Here is a 26,238-nt window from a genome sequence, read left to right as displayed (position 1 = left end):
CTAGTTGCCAAAAGGCATTTTTCACCCAAACCTGAAAGTAAGGTTCACCCAATGTTTTTTAGTGTTTTCTGTTTCTTTAAGACCAACATAATTAAAATCTGCAGGGTGCCACTTTGTCACCCTTGCTTGAGCAAATTGAAATATTCAAAATGGCGGCCAAGATGGCTTAAAAACTGTATATTTGCTGTATCTTTCCCTATAGAAGAGACAGGAGAATAATTTTTGTGTCTAATTTTATGTTTTAAGGGTCAGAGAATACCAATAATTGATTATCTTAGTAATAAAATAAATATTTTTGCTTTAAAAGTTAATAGGATGTCATTGGTAAATTGAAAAATCTTATATATTAAAAAAATTTGGTTTTTCTTTTCCGAGTTCGTTTGGCTCTTCTACCCGACCGATTTTCATGATTGAGGTCTCAAATTGAAGGTATGCACGCTCAGATTTGCCATCAAGCATCGGGATATATTTATCTATAATCCTACTCCGCTTATAGGTAAAAGAAATTTGCTCCCCATGTTATTCTTATGGGAGTTAAATTTGGTTTATCTTTGCCGAGTTCGATTGGCTCTTCTACCCGACCGATTTTCATGATTGAGGTCTCAAATTGAAGGTATGCACGCACAGATTTGCCATCAAGCATCGGGATATATTTATCTATAATCCTACTCGGCTTATAAGTAAAAGAAATTTGCTCCCCATGTTATTCTTATGGGAGTTAAATTTGGTTTATCTTTGCCGAGTTCGATTGGCTCTTCTACCCGACCGATTTTCATGATTGAGGTCTCAAATTGAAGGTTTGCACGCACAGATTTGCCATCAAGCATCGGCATCAATGTATCTATAATCCCACGCGGATTATACGTAAACGAAATTTGTTCCCCATGTATTTCTTATGGGAGTTAAATTTGGGGGTTCTTTGCCGAGTTCGTTTGGCTCTTCTACCCGACCGATTTTCATGATTGAGGTCTCGAATTGAAGGTATGCACGTACAGATGTGCCATCAAGCATCGGTATCAATGTATCTATAATTCCACGCGATTTCTACGTAAACGAAATTTGCTCCCCATGTATTCATTAACATTCGAAGAGAACAAACAAAATTACGTGTAGACACTTATGTTGGTTTGTCCGATGCTTTACGTACCTATAAGGGCTGAACAGGATAAGTTAAGAGTAGGTCGGATCGTAGTTTTGCCATCGTCCTTTATTGGTAGCCCTAGGAATATGATGCAGAATTATCAAGACGCTATGGCATTAGTCAGGAAGTTTGGGAAACCTGACCTATTCATAACATTTACCTGCAATCCGGCATGGCCTGAAATAACAGGGAGTATTCATACTTGGGAGACGCCAAATAACAGACCAGACATTGTTGTAAGGGTATTTCATACTAAGGTTCAGGAACTAATACGTCTACTGTGTACAGTTGGGATATTTGGAGCAATAAAAGCATTTTTGTATACAGTGGAGTTCCAAAAGCGTGGATTGCCCCATGTTCATTTGCTTCTAACGTTAGATGATGATTGTAAGTTTAGGGGTCCAGAGGACATTGACAAAGTTGTTTCGGCCGAAATTCCCGATCCCATAAACCAAGATTTGTATGACCTAGTTAGTAAGCACATGGTGCATGGGCCGTGTGGTATATTAAATCCTTCCTGTGTATGTATGAAGGATGGAAAATGCAAAAAAGATTTCCCTAAATCCTTTATTGAGGAAACGCAAGATAATGTTAATGGCTATCCGATTTACAAGCGTAGAAATAATGGGAGAACCATAACTAAACGTGCAACTGGAGACGATGTAAATGTTACAAATCAGTTCATTGTACCATACAATCCATTTCTTCTTCTATATTTCCGTGCACATATTAATGTAGAGATCTGCTCCAGTGTACGATCTATAAAGTACATCCATAAGTATGTATATAAAGGTCACGATTGTTGCAATATAGAGGTAGCAAGGGAAAACGATGTACTTGATCACAATGAAATTAATTTATTCCTGAATGCTCGATATGTTGGACCAAGTGAAGCTGTTTGGAGAATGTTTGCATATTGCATGCACGATCAATCTCACACTGTGGTTAGATTGCCAGTCCATTTACCTGATTCTCACAATGTTTACTTCAGAAACGATGCCCCGGAGGAAGGTTTAATCCAAGCACAGTTAAAAACTACCCAATTAGTAGCATGGTTCAAGTTGAACAGCAATCCTTCAAGTAGAAGTCCTTATGTATATCCCGAAACACCAGTTCACTATGTATGAAAGAAAAATGAATGGCATAAACGTAAACACTATTCTAGAACGATTGGCCGAATGTATAATGTTTCACCTGCGGATTCCGAGCGATATCATTTACGTATATTATTACTACATGTAATTGGTGCTACCAGTTTTGAAGATTTGAAAACGTATGAAAATTTCACACATCCTACATTTAAGGCAGCAGCAACAGCACGAGGATTAATATTGGATGATATGGAATGGCAGCGAGCCTTACAAGAGGCCTCTTCTTTTCAAATGCCATACCAGCTTCGACAGTTGTTTGCCTACATCTGTATATTTCAGTGTCCATCAAATGTTCTGAATTTGTGGAATCTCTTTAAGGACTCAATGTCTGAAGATTTCCTTAGATCATACCCGACCGAAGTAGCTCACCAATTAGCTCTGAAAGATATTTCAGAAACGTTAAAATTACATGGTTTCTCTCTGAAGTCATTTGATTTACCATCTATTGATGAATTGCCTCAAAATACATGTATAGAGGAAACTATAGATGGAATCCAACATGATGAACTAGCGAAAATGATCGCTTCATCAAATGAAGAACAACGTGTTGTGACAGATGAAATTCTAAACTTGCTTCTAAACAATGATGAGTCTGCAAGTATTAAGGCATACTTCATAGATGGACCTGGTGGCACCGGAAAAACATTTGTATATAAATGCTTAATCCAGAGCTGCATTAATATTGGAATGCCAATCATATCCGTTGCATGGACTGGGATTGCTGCTATGTTACTTCCCTTTGGCCGCACAGTTCATAGCCGATTTAAATTACCACTGAATTTGAATGAACATTCTGTCTCCGGCTTAAAAGTCAACAGTAAAGAGGCTTCTATCATTCGTTCTGCAAAATTAATAATTTGGGATGAAGCACCTATGGCCAACAAATATGCTCTAATGTGTGTCAACCGGCTACTGAAAGATATAATGGATAACGATGTGCCATTTGGTGGGAAAATTATTATCTTAGGTGGAGATTTCCGGCAAGTGTTGCCGGTTGTGCCTCATTCATCTAGAGCCTCTACTGTTCAGAATTCAATTAAGTTTTCATACCTATGGCCATGGCCACTATTCAAAATTTTTAAATTAACAAAAAATATGAGGGCTAAAACTAATGAGTTAGATTTTGCTAACTTTTTGCTCGAAATTGGCAATGGGGAATACCCAACAATTGATGACAAATCTGTGGACTTACCCCCACCACTTATCTCTGATTCAGACATAGTTTTAGAAATTTATGGAAAAAACCTACAAACGCCTATGGACTCTTCGTACTTATCAAAATGTGCCATTTTAGCACCAAAGAATGAGCATTGTGAGGAAATCAATAAAAGAGTTTTAGACCTCATCCAAGGCTCAAGCAAAACATATATAAGTGTGAATAAACTAATTACATATGATGACAGTGAACTATTGCAATTCCCTATTGAATTCCTCAACAGCCTTGAGATGACTGGTTTGCTTTCTCACAAATTAGTCTTAAAGGAAGGTGCCATTGTGATGTTATTAAGAAATTTAAACTACACAGCAGGTCTTCTAAACGGAACAAGACTTATTGTCAAGAAAATGTATGAAAACAGTTTAGACTTAGAAATCATAACTGGCACAAATATTGGACAACGTGCACTATTACCCCGCATTGATCTCTCTCCATCAGATTCTACAGTACCATTTTCTTTCAAACGAAGACAATTCCCCATAAAGGTTGCGTTCTGCGATTACCAGATGGAGGGAACTACTCCTGAGAATATGCGTACATGCAATTCTACCGACAGAGATGTCTATTTTACAAGAAATATTGTTGTTAATAAAACATTCTTAATAAAGCCTCATTCACGCTGTGTTACATATGAGTTAACAAATGTACGTGCTTTCTCTGTAGGTGCTTTTAGGAAGTGTGTGGATATTGTTCTGGATTAATTGATTTTCAAAACGGAAAAAAATACATCGGGACGATTTTCTCTGTGTTATATGGAATGTGTTATACTTTAATTTGGTCATAAGGCGAAATTAATCCAGCAGCCCTATAAGAGTTTAATTAAAGTTGTACCGCCCTTATTAAGTTTAGTATTTTATTTTTTTATTATTAATTTCAATGCTGCGGAGCAGCACGGGTCATCTAGTACCTTGTTATTTAAATTACATTAAATTACATACAAGTTTTGGAAATGATATACCACATGCATTTTTATGAACATTTTTGAACAAAATTGACTTGATAGGTACCAATGCTGATATTTATTCGGTGGTTAGTACTTAATTTCGACATGTAACGCGTTTTTGGCCGCTATTTTGAATCGCCATATTGCATATAAATCAAATATTTTAAATATAATGATAGTGTTGTGACACATAATTTTAAACTATATTTTCATGCTGATTTTAATTATGAAATCCGTTAATTCAATTTCCTTTTTAATTTTGGAGATATATTCAAACGAAATTCTACCCATACATTTCTAATGAATGTTTCGTACTTGAACAGTTAAAAAAATAATGTTTCTACATCTTCAGTTATTATTAACGCTTGCAGTTCGTTCTAGCCTTAAAATATTCATTGATATAAGGGCTTTAATTTGAGCTATAGTCCATTAAAAACGGATGAGTTGTAGACCAGCTACGAAGCACAATACAATATTATATTGACCTTTTTTTAGAAATAAGTTGTTATTAAAAGATTTATATCTCGGTTGTTTGTTAATACGTCACCAAGTTGTTTCTGGTCTCAAACTACTCAGTAAATGTATGGCTTTAATTTCAATATTCACTAAATAAAATCTGACAAATATAAAATGAGACTTGGCCTTTTATTTAAAATTAACTAATTTTTATTTTGAAAATTGTTTTTAGTTAAAGAGGATAATCCCCAATTCTAAATAAGTAATCCATAGCTAAAATAAACGGTATCAGCATTCTGACACATACTTTCTCCCATAAGTTTGTCAACAACCTTTATCATGCGTAAGCGGTGAGATTAAATAAACGGAAATGGAATTTGTACAATTTTCTTCAGAATTTAGAGGACTATAACATACTACATTTTTATCAAAATCGTTCGAGCCAATTTTGGGAAATCGACAGATTGTAATGAAACTTTCAGGCATTATTAAGCATCTTTCAAGGGTGGTTCGAGTGAAGTTTGGTGCAGATCCGTCAAAAGGGCTCTGCCCCAGAGGGTTTTAAGTGGGCCAATGTCAGACTTTTTGATCTAGAATGTTTACAAATAAATATATTTTAAAAACAGATGTTTACTTTCACCAACTGTTTTGTACGTTTGAATAACTACAACATTCTGTATTAGCATTCGTCATGATTTGAAATAGTGCCACAGTGTTTCTACAGATTGCAGCACAGAAAACTATTTTACTTTTGAATAAGTCCAAATGTATTAAACCCCAATCGCAGCACACCTGTGCACTTAACAACGTTTAAATTCTCCAATGTTAAATATTAAAACATAAAAACCTTTATAAAAGTACTGTATTATAAACAATAAAAGGGATGACTTTTTAAATGTATGACAACAGCTAATTTGCAACCAAAAGGTGAGTGAGCGTAGCGAACGAGCTAACCCGATAAAAAGTGAGCGCAGCGAACGATTTCCAACCTGAAGGTGAGTGAGCGTCGCGAACGAACTTCAACCAAGACGTGATTGAGCCATGCGAATACTTATGAAGTTAAGCGGGGCAAAGCCCGCGGGTACAGCTAGTTTTAAATAAAATTTCATGATTCAATTTAAATTTGTCAAATTTTAATTAGTGGAGGATAAATTGTGTATTTTTATTCAAAGTCATTTTTCATTTTTCAGTTTTATTTTATTTGATTCATATTGGGGATATATGTATTAACTAACGAGTTTTCAAAATAAAAATAAATTAATTTTAAATTAAGGTCCATGACTAATTTTGAATTTGTCAAATTTTATTCATGTGATTAATAAAAATTAAAGTGATTAATAACATTAAAGTTTGTCCAATGTTGTGAATAGCCACATTTTTAATAACGATTTTAGGGGTTTTCTCGTAGACCAATTTTTAACAACTTTTAGTATGTCACACTGCACACCCAACAATAAAAGTAAAACCATAAAACGGTTCATTGAAATTTTATTTTAGAGGTCATATCCTATATTTTTCTGACTACTAGTGTAATTGTCTATTATGAAAAATTGAATTTTGGTATGTTTCAAAACCCCTACTTTTTCAGTTTTCCCATGCTCGGATTTTGTCAGATTTTTTTATACATTGCCCTATATGTATGAATGTTTGATTCCAAAACATGTCTTAAATGTTCTCAAAGCAATTTTTCCCACCTCAAAGTGTATTTTAATCGGACTAGATGTAGTGGTGCAGCACGGCTAGCGTTCCAAGTTGAAGACTAATAACAAATATATCCCATAATATATCTTCAAAGCAATATACAAACTGATATGAGGTTGATAATTGTTCAAAATTTAATGCAGATTCTTTTAAGAGCCACAAAATATGAATGTTCTTATCACCTGAGTTTGTATTTGCAAACATTTAAAGGTTTTACTGAAAAAAATCTTCGAAATTTGGTATTGTTTCTATTTAAAGCTGTCTCTTTTAAATAAATCAATAAGTAAATGGTATAAAGATATTATTATCTTAAAGTAAAGTTGATGAGGAAGCTATTAAGACAAACCGCAGATTTGTAAGACGATTAGTTGTCAAATTATTGATGTTTTACTAAAAGCTTACATAAATCCAATATGGCGGAAGTTTTTTCCAAAATGGCGGCTTTCCACCACTTGGATTTTTCTTGATTTTTAGTATAATATTCTTGACACCTTTGTTGACAAAATCCCATATATTTTGGAATATATGGGGAAGAAATATATTTTATTTCTTTTACCTTAAGTTTGATGTTGGACCGTATTTTGACTAGCCTAAAGAACAGTGTTTTTTTCTTAATTCAAGAAAACTATAATTTAAAAAGCAGTTGATAAAGTCATTCACAGTTCCTGAAGAAGGTTAATGATAATGCACTGCCCACAGTACAGCACAAGCATCAATTAGGAGAACTGCTTATTTGAAGTTAACTTATTTGATGACTGTGTTTTGTTTAAATGTTGCACTTATCCTCAGAAACCATAATTTATAATGTTTTTAGTCAAGTAAATACTTGAAAACATTGTTGATAAGGTAACTTGGCAACAAATTAATGTGGAAATTGTTAAAAACTTATATTGATTGATTATTTTGGGTAATTTTCCAATTAAAACATCAAACTAGGCACAAAATGATTATCCTGTCTCTTCCATAGGGAAAGATACAGCAGAAATATAGTTTTTAAGCCATCTTGAATATCTAAATTTGCTCAAGGGTGACAAAGTGGCACCCTGCCTATTTTAATTATGTAGGTCTTGAAGAAACAGAAACCACTAAAAAACATTGGGTGGACCTTACTTCCAGGTTTTTTGACCTGCAACCAGACTAATATGAATTAAAAATCTTCCGATTGCGGTGAGGCCGCGGCCTGTAGTTAAAGGTGGCCGTGACCGTGGACTGTGTGGGAGGCCTTCTTTTAGGCAACCTTTCATCTAGGTACCATTTCACTTAAATCACTTATCAAGCTGGTACCGACAACTCAAATCGGTCAGCTAGGTCCCGGCCCCTCCCTTCTGGGGGAAGGGCGTGGCTTCGCCGTGGTCACGTGTTTCGCGGTGCGGTCGCTTACCCTCTACACTTCTGAAAATTCCCGCGACTTCTTTGAATTACCTCTACTCCACCCAAATTTCAGCCTTCCTTCGTCTCGTTTCGTGCTCTGTTTTTTCTGTTCTGCGTTTCTTCTTCTTCTTCTTCTCTTCTTAGATCTGCTGCTGCTCTAGCTCTGTCTAGTGTCTAGTGTCTACTGTCTAGTAAGTTTGGTGGTTTGAGGTTGGATTTTGGAGAATTTATTGTTTGTCAATTTCAATTGTCATACAAATTTGTATTTTAGGTGTGTATTTTCAATTTAGGCCTAAGTTACAACAACTACTACAGTTTAAAGAACCATTTTTGTCATCACAAAATTGAAAGGTGTAACTTATTGACATGGAAATGGTCATTAGAATATTAACGTTTCAAGCAAATTCAAATTAGTTTCTGGTAGCCTATAAAATAAATTGGGGGTACAGTTTCCTGGGCTTCGCTAATATCGATTGAAACTATCAAATTGAAAATATTGATTAATAATCGATACCGGTATTTAAAATATATCTATTTTAAAATTAAACTGCACTTTATGCCTTACGTCCTACACTATAATTCGAATAAATATATCGATCAATAAATCGATTATCTCATTTAATATATCAAGTTTGGTTAGTAAAGTTAACCTAACCTAACTTAGCTAACCGAATGAATCGATACATCAAATAGGCCTAGTCTATCCATTAGTTGCATACTGCGCTTTTAGTTGGATTTTTAAACTCATAGAAAATTATGACTATTAGTTTTAATATAACTTCCGGTACTAGACTATTGATCGATTTCGAGCAACAAGTGCACTAGTTTTTTTTATATTTTTATTTTTTATAAGATGCTGACAAAGTATAAAGTTTTTCGTATGACAGTTTTAGTTTACCAATTGAGTTTTTAGCATTTTATAGCATAGCCTATACGTATTTGATACTCTCAGCAGCTGGAGTAGTGTGATTTTTTCTTTGTGGCTTTACGTGACAGGTGGAGGTGGATGGCTATAACTTACAAGGTTACATGGTACACATTAAATTCATAATGATTTGCCTATTCCGGTAGACTGGCTTTTTTGTAGGACTACGCTTCATTGCTCTTTATAATTTTAAGAGATCTATTGTTCAAGGCGTCAATGGGCAACTAACCTAAGTTTATCGCCATTCTACCGCATTATAACCCACCCTACAGGGCCCGGATTTTGTAGGTAGCAAATGCGCAACTAACCTACCGCCAGGGCAACGGCCATCAAAACATTTTTATATGTGATAATAAACCTTGTAGGTTAGTCTAAACTTAGTTGATACTACTAACAAAATAACTTCGCCATCTTAAAGACATCTAGGTTTAGTATTCATGACCTTATTAATTAATTGCTCTGGACCTTAATATTTGAAAGTTCTCATTAATTACCCAACAAAACATACAAATAACCCCCTTGTTACAACCAAACAAAGGGGGTTATTTGTAGGTAACACAGTTTAGTTGTAACACAGTTCACATTTCTAACACATATGTACTTATGTGTTACCTGTATTAAAAATGTATTTAGTATAACTATTGATTGTACTCAAAACGTTTCTGGGAGTACCGTAAACATAAAGATCAGCGGAACCAGGAAGGACGGCCCGCGGCGCGATTTATAAAGAACCTCTTTGCGTTACTAATTACTCCATTACACACGACTAAAAAATTCTATTTGAAATTGCTTGGTTATATGCTGAAGATCATCTCATTAGCTACAATTTTGTCGCTTGAAGTTTGCTTCTGACAAAAAAATATAAAAAATCCTCGCTTAGTAACTTTTTCATGTCAAGTTATGATATTTGTTTAACATTTTTAGTTGTTAAAATTCGAATTACGATTTAAATAAGATTATATTTATACTGTCAGATTCTGGAGTTAATGCAGATTCCGAATATATAACTTTAATTGCAGTCAACCTATTGTATGCACGGCCAGGAGCGTATTAACAATCGCGTGCACGGCTTGAGGAACTGACATATGCCTGCAACATGTGCCTGCAACTCGCGCATGCGCAGGTCCTCCAAACTACCGCATGCTCATAAATGACAGGTAATCATAACCTCAAATTTCGTTGAGTCCGTTGGAGGAAATTTTCAAAGCCACTTTGTACGCGCAAATCTCTCATCAATTGATTAAATGCACCTTCTAATGCTCTTTTAGCCAAAAAAACTTCTTATCCACTATCTAGGTAGTTTCCTTCTAAGTTCATTGTATGCACCAGCCATAAATAAAAAAGCAGAGGCTGTTATGTCATCCATGGTGATTTGTAGAACACAATATAATCAAAATCAGCCACCGAACCTCACCGCATCACAATAAAAGAGAACACTGCCTTGTCTGCCAGTTGTAGTCGCGGGACTTGTGCCTGGAATGGAAACGGCATGACAAACTACGTGCAACATGTGCCTCGTCATGGTCTCGACATGTGCCTCGACTTGTGCCTGCGACTTGTAGGAATGGAAATGTAGCTTAAGGGTACTCACGGCGTAGTGCTTGATATCCTGACCCTAGAAAAGATGACGTGCAGTCAGTGGTGGATCTAGAACAGTCACAAGGAGGGGGGGACCAGGGTGTCTGAGAGGTTCGGGGGTACCCCCTCCCTCCCCAAAAATTTGTTTAAACTAAGTCTTCAAAAATGGCAGTTTTATACCATTTCTTTGTCCTAAGTTAGTGTGACAAATTATTTTACGCAATTTGTATGCACTACTGTATTACATGCAGTCAAAAATATATGACATATATTTCCAAACTGCGACTGCCCCCCCCCCCCTCTGGATCCGCCACTGGGGTGCAGGAGTACTATACCAGAAGAGCACAAAATATAGACTTTTCCTGCTGTCGTCTCAAACGTACCTAGAATAGCTATCCTCGTTCTACTATTAACTACAACTCATAACTGCCTACTCATTTGCAGGAGATGGATGCACCCTCCTTCAGAAGGCGCTGAAAGGAATACTAATTATAGGCCGCTGTACTCCGTAAAAGAACTTAAGGAAGAGCACCTAGTGAGATAAGTGTATGTCTGCCATATCATCCGTTAAACAGCCAGATTTTTGAAGGTATAGTTTATTGTAAATATTATATATAGAGTTATTTATTAAATCACTTAATAATTTACTAGCTTCTGTGCCCGTTCTTCGCAACGGGAAGATGAACTATACCGCCTAATCCAAACAGTTGTTAAGTAGTCCGAATTTATGAACAAAAGCCACCAAATGTTGGCCTACTGTATAAAAACAATTATGACCAACATTGTAATTGCCCTACTGTTTACGTTAAAATATATCAATAACATAATATTCATTTTCATATTTGAGTTGTTTTGTCTCAAGATCAATGAACCAACTATAAAAGGTATAAAATTACCTCAGTACTGCCAGATTGATCCTGTTTAGTCCTTATAGATTACGGGTTTTAAGGACCTAAGTCCTCATCATGAGATCTTGTACAAGAACATTTAACACTGTAACTTCGAAAGGGTCATCAAGAGTTTAAATGCGAAACACGGACATATACTATTTACAGTCAGACGTTTTATGAACAAAACGAGTAGGCTTACTGACAAAAACTTACAATGTCCAACCCCAACCTTGTGCGCACAGTTGCAGATGAGGGTCATGACTGCGATGCGGAAGATGGTTGGGCAGTGGACTTTGTATAGCTCGGCTCCTTGTTCATCAGCTGTTCTTGTTTTTTTATTAGAGTATCATACAGAGCGTTAGACTGTAAACTGATTTTGTCGTTTAAAAATGTGTTAGCTCGAATTTTGATTGTTTTATAAATTTCAAATTATTCTAAAGCATCCATTCCTGTATATTACTTTTACAATCAAAATAAACTATGCCATGGCTCGGTCCCCAGGTACTTATTTCAATTCAGGAAATTAAAGCCTTTACAACTATTATTCAACAAAAACTTCTTTGCACTAACTTGATCAGGGAAATATAGGCCTAGACAAAATATAAAAGGTTTAATTTACCTGTTGCTGGTCCTGTTAAAACTGTTAACAGGGGCAGGCCAAGACCATAAAGCACTTCATCCAAAAATAAAATTATTGCGCACCCCATACAGTTGTTTTCTTGAAGTTACAAGTTAAGGCGTCCGATAAAAGCCTGTAGCTTCCCAATTAGATCCTCCTCAGGAAGATATCTACCTCTTGCCACATTAACAAGAGTTATTCTTCTAGCAAGAAGAATAACTCTTGGTAATGTGGCAAGAGGTTAACATGTGTCTTTAACAAGCAATGAAAGCCCCTCAAAGATTGAGTTTGTGTCACACGTTTGTAGGCGGAATAAACCAGTTAAAAACTTTTAGTTAAGGGTACCTATGGTAATTTATTGTAAAATAAGACCTTTTTATTTGAAACTACCAACTACACCAACCCGCATAATTTGGCACCCCTGAGTATTTTAAAATTGTGACTTTCTTTACCAAGATTAAAATGTTTGTTTCAGGAAGAAAGATGTAGCCCCAGCTCTGGACAAAAATGTTATGGAGAAGGTTGGCCGCTGTACAGGGCAGCTATAGTTATTATTATATGTTGCCTTTTATTGTTATGTACTGTTTTTATACTTTACCAATAAACCTTATATTTATCTATAGCAGTTAATTTTGTTAAAATTCTTACCAGTAAACTTCTCTGTAATTTGTAAAGAAAACATGTAAAAATGATTATATATTTTATTTTGATCTTCTAACTATTTTGACAGTTTTATAGATAAAATATTCTTTTTTTAGATATATTTTTTATTGTTCTTGTTCGTACATGTCTCAGATAACTATACATAAAGATAAAATGATATTTATATTTATATTATATATGCGAGTGCCAATCTTAAGAAGCAAAGTTAATATATAGCTAGTAAAATAAAATAATTTTGGTGTTTAATGACTAATGAGTGTACTGTAAAAATGAAATAAGTAATTCAAAAGTTGAATCAAAAACTCTATTTAGCCAACCCAATAAAATCACTCAAGAATTTTCCTCTGAATAAATGTTTGAACTTCATTGTCTAGAGGTATTAGGTTAATGAGACTTAAGACTGCTTAAGGGTGTTGCTCAGCGTGTAATGAACAAAATTAAATTAAGAAAAACAACAAAAGTAAAGCAAAAGAAAACTTTGAAAAGGCAAAGATCAACAATAATAAGATAAATAAATTTACAATGTTATAATTTACAAGAAAAGAAAATCAATTAAAAATTTAAAAGAATGAGTTACTGACAAACTATATGACTTGTTTGTTTTACAAAACTTTAGTTATATATTTTATTCTTTTTACGTACTGTTTATTGTCCCAGAAGCACACGCACCGATACACACACTCCGAAACTCTCGATCTTCTTGGTCCAGTGGCCCGTGGTGAACTCCTCGATTTGTTTCTTCAGGTTCTCCAGCTCCAGCTGAGAGACTCCTCACCCCTCCATTTTCTTCATTAGGCCTTCTCATTGGCTGATTGGGTGTTTGACTTATAGGTTAACGATGTTTCTTGGAAGTCAGCCCTACCGGTCATCGCCTAGCTCACGTCAGCTGGGAAAGGAATTTGTAAATCGATACTCATGCTACTGTTCAACTCTCTTCACACCAACTGGTCGACTATAGTCCTCGCCACCCTAAGTTGAGGCAGCCAAAGGCCGCACTAGATATACGCCGTGCGGCCTTGGGCTGCCTCAACTTAGGGTGGCGAGGACTATAAGTGTAATGTAAACAGAGTATCTGCTTAGATGAGCACCGTGGGTACGGGGTTAATCCCCTTTCTTACAATGTAAATCTATGTTGTAAACTTCTTGACATACGAGAAATACTTTAAGGACAATTTATATAAGGCGTACGCTCATTCTTCCCGTATTGGGGGCCTAAGACATTGAAAAAGGCTGTGCTGGTAAAAGCGACCAGAATACACAGTAAGACCGAAGACCCTAGTTGTTGCCACACATAAAAATTATACTGGATATATAGCAGGTATGGATACAAAAATCATGGATGCTCAAACAGTGTCTTGCACAGCAGATCATTTTTGAGAATGCCAGAGGTCTTGGCACAGATGTGCTGAATGTCTGGCCCAAAGCCCAAACGCACATGGCGAGTCAATAAGAATCTGGGAAATAGTCAATATCCAGAGAAATTTGTTAATGCCAACAATTTTTAACTTATTCTTGGTGGAATCAACCATTATCTTTGGTCAAGTCTTAGCTAAGACATCATTAATAGACTGAGACGGTGGTGTCATCCTGTAATTCAACTACTAGGAGGTCACGAGTTGTGGATGTACTGTGGATGTGATACTTCGTGGTTTGAATTAACGCCCTTACTACGACTATCCGCAGTACATCCTGATAATTAGACCAATTTTTTTATACCAAGGAAAAATGTGGTTCGGATTCTACTATAAACTGTAGGTCCCTATATAGTTTCCATTAGCCCAAAGTATGGGCTATAATTGACAGCTGTGTCTAAGGAATATGTCAGCCTTAGTCACTAACAAGGATACAAAATCGTGCCACTCATCTCCATGCATACTGGTACTTGGCTTAAAATACCTACTTTGTATGGTTGCCATTTCAAATTAAAGTATTAAAAGCCTAAGGCAAAATTACTCATAATCATAGAGGGAAGCAACTTTCCACAAACAGATTTATATCATCAGCGAACTAAGGGATCTTGATAACTCTCTTGATGCCTTTAAAGAATATGTACAACTAAAAATATCTGTAAATTTCTTTTGATGTTTTCATGATAAATATGCAATGCAATACAACAAAGTAACTTTTGAACATTAAAAATAGCTGTTAACAACAAATTTTTCGATAAAACTCTTTACAAAAATCTGAAGGGCAGGTCCAGAATTGATGGCCTCTCAAGTCCGTAAATTGCATCTGTGATGTTGTTTAGTAAGTTCAACCATCAACGCTAAATGATTATCATAGTTAACTTAACTTATCCAATCAATAGTGTTATTAATACTTATGAAGTCAAACGGAACGGGGTGAAGCCCGTGGATAACATCTAGCTGTCTAGTTGATATAAAACACGTTTTTGAAAATAATTCGATTGATGCTTTAAAAGCAAATGTTAGGCATTTATTTTATGAGTTATTTAACTTTTCATACAACAGATCTATGGAACATAACAATAAATTATTCTCTTTAGCGCTCCTTTAGCGAAGCACGGGTATGGCGGCTAGCTATAGTACGCTCTATTTCGCAAGTATTACACAAGTTCAGAATACATTTAATTGTTTGATGTAATAATTAAGTCAATAGCCCAAAAGTAAACACATCCGATTTATTGTGCATCCTATGTTCAATTGTGTTTTGGATTTTGTCACATAACCTGAAAACCAGTCAAACGGTTACATGGAAATTGTGGGAAATTTCGCTCTACAAGTGCCTGATGCATCCCTGCATTTATCCCACTGAGCTAGATTTATCCAACAGTGTTGTCATATTGAGGGAGTAACACTAAATTCAGGGGCGTAATCTCGCTGATGGATAAAATTAAAAGTCTGCAGCAACCCCTATTTCAAATTTTAAAGGGAGCTCTGTCTGGAGCTCCGTTTTTATATATTCTACTACTGTATTTAACTTATGGATTTTATTTTGTACCTTTCATATGTGTTATATTTAGCTAATAATCTTAACATATAAAAGTAAAAGCCCTCACTCAAAAGTAATTGCCCTCACTCAATTATTCATTACTAATCCAACTTCCAGACTAGCTAGAACGTTGAAATTTGGTGTACTGATTCTTCAGGCATTAAATAGGAAAACTAAGTAGTTTTTATCCTGATCTGACTTTTGGGTTCCACCCAAGTGGTTCTGGAGTTTCCTTAACCTTATAAGTATCTATATTATTAAAAGACTTTGTTGGATTTTGTGTGCAGCAAACTGACCCGGATAAGTTTGAATGTTTATAGGCATATTGGGTATCTATATATTAAATATAGATACCCAATATATTTAATAGGCAAACACGAATTTTGTGACGTATCCGTTTTGAAGCTGCTATGCATCCGATCACCACGTAGATAAATGCTTTCCATTGACCTACCTTTATTGATTGGCATATCACTGACAAATGATCACTATAATGTATCTCAAAACATATATAAGACCTAGAATAATAAAATTTTGGATTGGGACGACAATCCATGTATATGTAGATGTACAAAGTTGGGGGTTTTGCAAAGTTCTAAATTCAAGGGTGGTTTAGGGGATTAAATCTATTTAAGAAGAAATTCGAGTATGCAAGATATTATATTTTGGTCTGTAACTTATAAGCTACAATGCTTGGATCTTAAATCTTATGGAAGATCGGTAGTGTAGAATTAAATTATCCACAACTTTTGTATTTCAAGAGTGTTTTTCTATCTCAAACATATTTCGAGTAAAATAGGTTTACATTCAAATAAACTGTGAAAATTTGCTTGTTCCGCCACCTAAAAACTAGTCAGTGTCCGTACGTTTAACCATATGATTACCAATCTTTTATTTTATTAAATAGCATTATTTATTATATAATAATAATGCATAAATCAATAAAAGCTGTTAAAAACCTATCAAGTGTACTATCGCAAGTATAGCTACCGACATTATTACATTTTAGGAGCTTGCTCCCGTAAACATTTGAAATCTTCTATTCTAAAGCTTCAATTCAGTATAGGTTGTTATCATTAACCGGAACTGCTACACAATTTGTTGTAATACGGTGATAGTTTTCGTTAAACGTTAATAGAGTCAATCTTCTTATATTTAAAAATAAATTTAACCGATTTTCATGATTGAGGTCTCAAATTGAAGGTGTGCACAGATTTCACTCTAAGCATCAGCATACATTGTTCTACTGTATTACTCGTCCAAATAACATATATTTAACTTTTTCGAATTCTTACTTCAATTAAAGATGCATTTCACCAGTTATAATTATATAATCCTACATATTTTGGTCTAAGAACCTTCAGTGAAATGCCGGCTTTCCATTTAAGCTATTAATTAGTTATCCAAATCGGACGGACTACAAGCAATAATTGCAATGTGAACAACCAACATATAAATTATTTTTTTATAAGGGTTTTCTATGATTAAAAATCAATAGGTCCACTATTGTTTATGTTTTTTTCATGTTTTTGACGCAAAATAGTAAGTTAATTAAAGGTTTTAATTTGAGCTATTTATCGTTTGAATCAGTTAAGATCAAGATACTCAATAAAAATTTATAAATTTGATTATTGCTCGAATATGATTTTCATTTCAACGTTGTAGAGTAGCATGGGCCCTCTAGTAATTATTAAATGTACAGAAGGGACAACAAAATTCAAGAATAATATCAAATCAAGAGCATGCCGAGACAGTAACGGGGAACATTATATATACAGTATATCACTAAATAAATTAATGTTTTTGTGTTACTTTTAATCCTACTTTAGACTATCTGAAATACTTTTCAATAAAGTTAGAGAAAACTAACTGTACCATTGGAAAATTTGGCTTGGAGTATGATAATGAATGAAAGGAGATATGAATACTTTGGTATTTTTGGTAAAAACATCATTCAGTTGTTCCATTTCGGTAGTTCCGTTCCGTAGCGAAGTCAGTGACAACTTCAGCAGGCTTATAGTAAAGAATAAAAGACGAAAAAGTATGTCGGGCGATGCCAACGGCAACAGCTAGTTAATTAATAAAATCTGACCCGTTAATACTGTAGATTTAGTTACAAGAGAAAGTAGCCTAGCAGTGACCCAGGGGCATGGAGAGAAACAGGTTCGCAAGATGATGGACTTAAGTTCTAACTAGATATTTTATACATATAATTTCCTTCGGCATTTATACTGCCTACTTTGTAGCCGTAAATATCGGAATTACGCACATTACCCTTGTATGGGAATGTTTATTGCTCCAGACTTTTGGGTTGGCAGCACTGTTCACCCCATAACAACTACTCCCTCCCCCAGAAACCTTGCAGCCAATGAGAGCAGTCGATGCCCCCACCACAAGAGCAAGAGGGCGTTCATTACCTCACCAAATTGAAAAGTAACCAACCTGACCGATTTCAATATCGGGCAGGTAGGTCCCTTCACCAGTTTGAAAGGTTACCTACTTGAAGGGATCCCGACTGTGTGTGAAGTGAAGTGACTTTTGATCTGACTTGACTTGAACACTTTGGCTTGAACGTTGTAAGGTATTGGGCGGACTAGGACTAGGTTGACTCAGTTGACTGTGTGTTGAAGGCAGTGGTTGAAGCACTGAGTGAAGGGTTGAGGTGAGTTTAAGTCGAGTCGAAGTCGAGTGACTAACGACTATAACTGAAAACGAAAACTGACTGTGACTGACTTTTAGTTTTAAGTAAGTGAAGGAACATCCCTAAGCCTTAAGAGCAGTAAGCACACTAGCCTGGTTTACACGGGTCGAGTATGTCAGACGAGTTATTCGGCCCAGTTACTAGGCCCAGTTGTTGATTTGTTCAACTCGTCCGGTACTTGACTGGACTGTCTACACGCATTCCTATTTCGAACAGCGACAGTGTAGGCACAGAAAAGTAATTTTTATAATTTCTCTGTGTTCTGTGGTGTAGGGTATTCCGTATACCGTAGCTTTCGTGTTAAATGTTGTTTGAATTTAAAATGGGACTTCAAGAGTTTAATGCTGAATTTATAAATTAATTTAATCACTGAATTAGATTATTAGAATTAAAACTGAATCATGCATTAAATTCAGGGGTTGCTTAAAAGTTTTTTTTTGCAAATACGATAGACCAAAGTGGAAGGTGGTATTCTAAAAGAATAAGATTTGTTACAAATTACTGTACCGGTACTGCATTTCTTAAAATAAAATATATAGGCAACCGAAAGTTGCCTCCAAATAAAAAAATTTGAAAACACCGTTTTCAATGTATTTCTGATAGAAAACATTTTTAGGGAGTGAGCTTTCTAACAACCCATTGATTAATAAAATCGTTCCAGTAGAACTGTAGATCTTAAGTTGTTCAACAATTTTGAAAACTGAATTTTATAAGAGTGAGTAGATTTACGAACAGCAGGACAATGCAACACAGGGCCAACTGTTCAACTGAACCATTGAGTAATGAGTACTAGTGGTCGTCCTGTGGTCGAAACTCGACCAAAAATAATTAATGTACAGACTTCTCTATTTTCTCCCCACACTGTAAATAAAACATGTGATTGGGATTTCTTCCATTTGTTTTGATTTTCTGTTTACATTCTGTTGTTATTTCGTCACCATCATGGCAACCCAGTTGGTCCATGTTAATTTTTTGAAGTTTTAAAATTCGTTTTTTGTGCTTATTTTTTAGCCTATTTTAATTTATAAAGGGATTCTGCACATCTACAGGCAAATATCTTTCTAACAATATGCGTAAATTTCCCCTGCGATGCACACGAGCTGAGAAAAAAGGTTTTAAAGAAACATGCTTGCCTATTAATATATAGATAGATTGAGGGTGATTAGGCATACACTACTGAACTAACCCACAACCCCAAAAATTCTGATCGTTGTGATCGACTCATTGTCAGCGACCACAAAATAAAAAAAGAATTTATTCTGTGGTCGCTGGACTCACTTGATAGCAGTAAACAGATGTTTTGCGGGCAAATTGTGGTGGTGGGGGTAGCTACTGGGCCGAGCAACTCGGTTTTCAACTAAATCACTCGACTCGCTCTCAACTGACCTCTTTTTATCAACTCGCCCGTTGCTCGACTCGCCTGCATGTCTACACCAAGCGAGTTAAAGAGCGAGTGGCAACTCGCACACTGACTCGCCCGCTGTACTCGACCCGTGTAAACCAGGCTTAAAAGTGAGTGACCTCGGCCTCGACCATTCGGGACGGGAGTCGACCACTGACTGAGGTTGTACTGTTTTGAATAACTTAAAATCAACTTTTTAAATCTATTGAATTAGCTCAACCTCAACTATAAGGTAAAAACAATTCTTATCATATGATTAGAAACACCATTGAGAACTGACTAAAGCCATACTTGGCGATTTGCCGGATTTTTGGCCAACTGTCTCCGTAGTCCTAGTGTTGCCTCTTCTTTGTAACTATCTAGCGATAAGACTTAGCAATGTCATGTCATGTCTCCAGATGATCGATCGGCAGATTTTATTTCTGTTGAGAAAATTCAGTTTTTTCTGTTTCCCATACATGGGTAACGTGAGACAAGATAGGGCCTAAGTTAGCACAGAAAACATACTACTATTAGTAGTATGTTTTCTATGGTAGGAGGCAGGAGATCTGATATAACACAGACACATTACGGGTTTTAGCTCTGCACCCGCTGGTGCTGGTGGTCAGTGTGGAGTTCTGGGCTGAAATTTCAGCCCTGTATCGCGCATATTTAATTCTTAAGTTACCGTATCTTTGGCCCAGTAGCTTAGGTACTTCGGCCTAAACCTCAAAATCTGTAGGAGTCCTGTTAAGTTTCTAAAATATGCGCCATCTTCTAATTGAAGACCTGATAGGCCTAGTAGGTTTTGGCAATAGGTCTAGTACCTACACACCTTCCTAGAGCAACTTTTGGGTTCATTATTATCTGTTGCATCAGCCACATGCTCATAAGAAGTAAGAAGTACACGTAAATTTCTTATTTTACGTAGCTTAACTTATGTAGGCCTATTTTAAAACTGACAAGACCTATTGTATTTTGTAGTTATCTTACTTAACGGTCAATAAAATGTCTTATTGTCACGCTGGACAAAAACACGCCCTCTTCAGTCTTCATACCCATAGGCCTAAAGTTACCGATAAGCACTGGTTGGTTAGTGTGGATGCAAAATAAATTGGACACTGTTATCCAAAACTGTCAGCAGACGATTGGCCGACTGTGTGTCGACTTATTCTCCAAGTGTGGACTAGGTTTAAGAGCAATACTTCATTATCAAGCTCTTTAATGACGATGAATAGACTAATTATTTGTTGGTATCCTAGGCCTATAAGTTGTTAGTTAATAGAAATCATGCACAACAAACATGGCATAATGCTACATACTTTAAGTAGCCTACATAAGTTGAATTAATAATCATAGGCAGTGTTGGGGAAGCTACTTTTAAAACGTAGCTAGCTTCAACTAATGCTACATTTCCAAAAAAGTAGCTTAGCTACAGCTACAGCTACAGTTCCGAAAAAGTAGCTAGCCACAACTACAGCTACAATGAAATGTAGCTACAGCTACAATTTTAGCTACTTTTCCAAAGACGTTACTTATTATTCCACGCACATTAGGTAAATGTAAAATTAATTGCAACTACATTTTATTGAACAAACATTTAAACAAAAAATGTCAGTATTGTATCTAACATTACTTGGAAAACAAATTATTCCTAGATTGTATTTAATTTTTTGGTACATTATTATAAACCTAACATTACAGCAACAGAACCAAATAGTTGGGTGTCCCATCATATTTAGTACTTAACTTATTTTTAATTATTGCATTATTTTTAATGAATCTTATATGTAAATTTCATTAAGTTCAAAGGACATACAACCAAACTATATTTTAAAAGCTCATTTTATTTCTTTAATATAGATTCATTTATAGATGTCTTATATCAACAATTAGGTAAGACCAATAAAACTGTGAAACGATTATTTAAAAATACTTTTTTGTGTTACAGAGCCTGCTCAAATTGGAGTTTATTGCCTTTCTTTAAGTTACTTTTAATGTTAAAAACGATATTGCTATAACTTTTAACCATAGTGATAAGTTCTATGAATAACACTTTTCAATGTCAAAAAATCGTCGGTCCTTTATTGTCATTAGGCATAGGGCAAATTGTGCTTCAACCTAGTTGGTACAGAAAACAGTAGGCCTAGGCCTATTCAGCAACTTATCCTGAAATCGGCTTTTATTTTAAACATGTTGAAATTTGTAAAGTAAAAATAACATGTAGGCCTACTTGGCTATGTAACAAGTTGGCTATAGTAGGCTTGTTCTTGCAAGGACTAAACAGATATATTCCTAATAATTTAATTGAACTTGGTATTCGTCTTCAACCATAGCATAGCCTAGGAATAGTCCTATACAAGAGCTGTTAGCAGGAGCAAACTGCTATTTTTCCAATGTAAGTTTCATGTTATATGGAGATTTTTTCGTTACAATTATCATGTAGTCTAGGCATATCTTAAATCTCATCAGGTAATTTACTATTTGTTAATTTAGTAAACCTTTGAAAAATCTTCGTAATCTAACCAAGGAAGGGCTTGTGATGATGAACCACAATCAACAGCTGAAGCAAAGGTTGATAGACCAGCTTTCTCATTATTTTAAGGTTTAGTGTTGGTTTCCATTAAAACCCAAGTTGAAAGACTATCGATATAATAAAGAAACTAAATTGATCACTAATTTCCCTGTCAATCACTTGAAAGCATTCAATAGCTTCTCTTGTCACTGGTAACGTTTAAACGTGGCTTTTTGAGGGCCGAAAGAAAAAATTTGTTTACTTTTACATGTTATCCGTTATAAATTATTTTCAAAAAATACAAAATGGTGGATTACGGCTAAACTAAGCCGAAATTGAAAAAAATTTGTAGGTTCATTTTTGACTTTTTTTGCATGTATAATCTGTATCTGCATAGCCCGCTACGCTTTACTGAAACACCCTGTATAGTAGAATTGCTTTCACAGCAGTGAAAGCCAGTTGAGCGATCACGTTTTATTGTTTTTAATAAATAAACTGCTTAAATAGATATAATACAAAATATAACCATTTCATCAATTAATTTAATTTATCAGTTTCGCTCAGAACAATCAACTTCTATAAAAAGTTTCATTAGTAAATGTGGACATTACATACATATCTTTGTATCAGTATTTTTCCTGTGTTTGCTTGCTAATGTCATCTGGTGAACCCACAGTTCTGGTTGAACCCGACTGTCGCTTTTTCCAAGACTTGTTGCTTTCATTCCAAGTATAATGCTGAGGTATTTCATTGTAGAGATGAACACGTGCCTCGTGATCAATCTGAAATATGCTTGTAGTTTAGTTTGCCTGGGACACAGAAAACATACTACTATAACCCAGAATGCCAACCGCATTGTAAAAAGCATTAAGTACTTTGAGGGAGCTTTGCCTTCAATTTGTAGGCAGCGCCACCAGCGTTGCTATGCTGAGTGAATAACTTGGTATTCTCAAGTCAATATCTAACTTGGCTATTATCACTGAGCATAGAATAAATATAGAGGCGGCACTTGCCGTCTGCAGTGAAGCAGGCTTCTTGTACCAATATGGCGTTGATTAGGTTTTATCTATGACTGTACCTATTCGATCATTGGTCGTTTCCAAATTGGCCACACCAATGTAAACTTAGGACTTTAACTGTATTATATGATCAGTGGTTATCATCCAATTTTTTTCCTTTGTACTGTGTTTAGGTTGTGGCTTGATTTAAACACATGCTATGATTGTTTTATTTACGTTTGCGTCGTTATTTTTTAACCATCATGGCAACCCATAAGGCTAATGTTAAAATTTAAAAACTTTGAGTTACTCTTAAATTTCATATAGGCATTATCAAAATCGAAATTGCTCGTCTAAACCATCCAAACATTTGACAAAACAACCTTGGTAAGTTTGGCTAAAATATGTTCAGCCGTTATTGAGATTATGTGTTATAAACTTACTTTATTTATTAATATGTCTATTTATTGTTTTTTATGAAATGTTATTTATTATTATTTATTGGTTGTTTGTTATCTTGTCTTAGTAGTTAAATATAATATAAATTGTGATGTGTGTACCTACCAAGAAGACTGCATGGACTGTTTAAAATGAACTGTAATGCTGCATTGTAATTGGGCTCTATGCCTGTAATGTAGTATTGTCATCTAAATAAATAAATAAAATTTGCATTAAAGTTGATCCCAAAAAGCTTCGCTTCGCTCTGCTCATTGAATTTGACCGGAGGGTGTTTTTGGCCTCTGGGGACCTCAAAACGAAAAAGCAAAACGGTCCCGGGTCTAGGTCTTACTATGAGACCTACGGTAATAGCTTATTCCCCATAGGCTATGGGAAATTCCCCATAGGCTATGGGAAATTTGCTAAAAGCCAATCATTATCAGTGGTTGGCTGCATTTGAAATGGAGTTTCATGGGACCACTTGGAGTGTCCTAGAAACGAGACAAGCCTCATTGTATTTTTATCTTTTTGTTTCATGGACTGTGTTTGATTTCTTCTTTATTTACAGAATGGCTGAACAAAATTCACCTGAGCCACCAGAATTCATCCAGTTTCTATTCTCGGATAAACCAAAGTTTGATTGTTTTTTCATTGTTGGAGAAAAGAGTTTGGTCAAACCTGTAAGTACCTATAAAATACTTGTGTTAAGCTAGGAACATTAAAATTGAGAAGGCGTGAGGTCTAGATAAAATAACCATAGATAAAACATACCGGTACTCCCTTTGTAGATTTATCATCCTTATGAAACAGCTGAAGCCAATTTTATTGTTAGTTCTGTACGTCACACTGTAGAGGTCATGTTTTGTTACAAATTTGTTTCTTGTTATTTCAGTCATTTAAAAAACAAGAGGTTCTACCCGCAAATTCACGGGTGTACAGAAGCCACCATTAAATTAATTTAATCAACTTCGACTTTATATTTCACTTAAAGGGCCAAGCTCGAGAAATTTTCGTCTTAAAGGATGTTAAAAGCAGTGGAACCTTCATACCTTACGTCCTGAGGTGGCCGAGGTGGGTACGGTTGTACCTGAACTGACCGCTCTCCTCCACGACGTCTGTAATACTTTAATACTTTTCAATGAAATGGCAACCTGTTAAAGATCGGTGACAAACTCTTGGTTCGAACAACATAGCCTACATGGTTTGTTAATCTTATATTCATCGTATTTCGATCATCTTTAAGGCTAAACATCCCTGAAAAAGTTGTGTTTCTGGCCCGATAGATAGCAGCACCTCTGCGGCAAATTTGTACCACTTATAATTTCCGTATTTATTATCAGATTTTTGTTTTGTAAACTGTTTTGTAAATGATATGAATAAGACATTCACGCTATTTTGCTAATGTTTTTTAAAAATTATTTACAAAAAAGTTTTATAACTAATTTTTATTGCTGTAACTATTTTTTTAAATCGCAGGTAGTCATTTTGTAAAGAGAAATCTTAAAAGAATTTTGCCGTTTTCAGATATTAATTCGGCCAAATGGTCGAATCGGAATAGTTTTTTAAAGAAATTATCATTATTTCTCTCGCGCTCCGGTCCCCCCCCCCCCCCGCGTAGCGCAGCCGCCAGTGCCAGCCGCTCTGCCCCTCTGCCCGGCCCTACAACGCGACTGTAGCTTCGTCATCTCACACACACCTCGCATTCATACTCTGACCGGACACACTTACTAGACTGGACTACTGATTTCGACAGATACTAGTTTATGATTTAAAAACAAGTATTTTCTGTAAGTCGGAAAGAGACATCTATTTAAATAAAATTACAGTTTTATCTGTACATTGCTTAGAATCATGGAGTTTTTGGTTATTTTTACGTTTCATAGCCTAAGAAATCCAAAACGAGTCTTATCTCAATTTCTGTCTGTCTGTTTGTCTGTCCGTTTGCCTGTCTTTAGGGTGTCCACCGACCGGGAAAACCGGGAATTATGCGTAAATTTCGTATTTTACCGGGAATTTACAATTTGCCACTATTGCGCATGAAGATGGTTTTCGTGACCGCGGAAGAAGACGATGACGTTTCCGTGAACACGGGAGACGACGATGACGTTTTCGTGACCGCGGAAGAGGATTATAATGTTTCCTTTACCTCTGAAAAATATCAGAATTTTGTCACACGACCACGAAAGACAGTGGTGATGTTTGTGTTACATCCACATATCACTATTTTTAAGAAGTTATTAATAAATTGCAGGTTTAAGGGTTAGTTTTAATTTTCGGATTATTTAATCAGTAATATATAAAAATTGAATACTTGTGTCAGGCAATTAATTTTACAGTAATCATAAATGTTATTTCTTTAACTGAGAATGCTCATTCCGATGACTAAAATAGCGAGCTGTGTTAGCTAAATAGCAAACTTACTAGCTGTTTGCCCGTTCTACGTAGGGCCTACGAGAATCTTGTAGTAAGTTGAAACCTTATATTCAGAACAGGAGTTGGTTTGCTTATTTAGCGTGCATTTTTCCAGATACGCTAGCAAAACTATTACTATATAGGAATACCAGCCTGCAGCAGGTTTGAACAGGTTTCAAACCTTCGC

The 26,238-nt window shown here is 35.5% G+C and overlaps 1 protein-coding gene and 1 long non-coding RNA gene across 2 annotated transcripts in view; both read left to right on the top strand.

Moving 5' to 3' along the window:
• The first annotated feature begins 8,182 nt into the window (after positions 1-8,182).
• Positions 8,183-12,609, top strand: LOC129001426 (uncharacterized). The gene is made up of 3 exons (XR_008491456.1): positions 8,183-8,250; positions 10,927-11,071; positions 12,467-12,609. It is a non-coding gene; the product is annotated as an uncharacterized LOC129001426 (long non-coding RNA).
• Positions 12,610-19,825: 7,216 nt separating this feature from the next.
• The window catches only part of LOC129000041 (BTB/POZ domain-containing protein 6-like), a 30,976-nt gene continuing 24,563 nt past the window's right edge, over positions 19,826-26,238 (top strand). The window contains exons 1-2 of the mRNA XM_054426893.1: positions 19,826-19,941; positions 24,208-24,319. Of these exons, the coding sequence (XP_054282868.1) occupies positions 24,209-24,319 (111 nt within the window). The 5' untranslated portion in view covers positions 19,826-19,941; position 24,208. The remainder of the gene's footprint in view (positions 19,942-24,207; positions 24,320-26,238) is intronic.

This window comes from Macrosteles quadrilineatus, unplaced genomic scaffold (genome assembly GCF_028750875.1).
Source record: "Macrosteles quadrilineatus isolate MER2022 unplaced genomic scaffold, UCM_ALF_1.0 Scaffold_8__2_contigs__length_117827958, whole genome shotgun sequence".
Classification (NCBI taxonomy): Eukaryota; Metazoa; Arthropoda; class Insecta; order Hemiptera; family Cicadellidae; genus Macrosteles; species Macrosteles quadrilineatus.
Note: the sequence above shows the minus strand (reverse complement) of the source record. Positions and strands in the feature narration are given on the sequence as shown.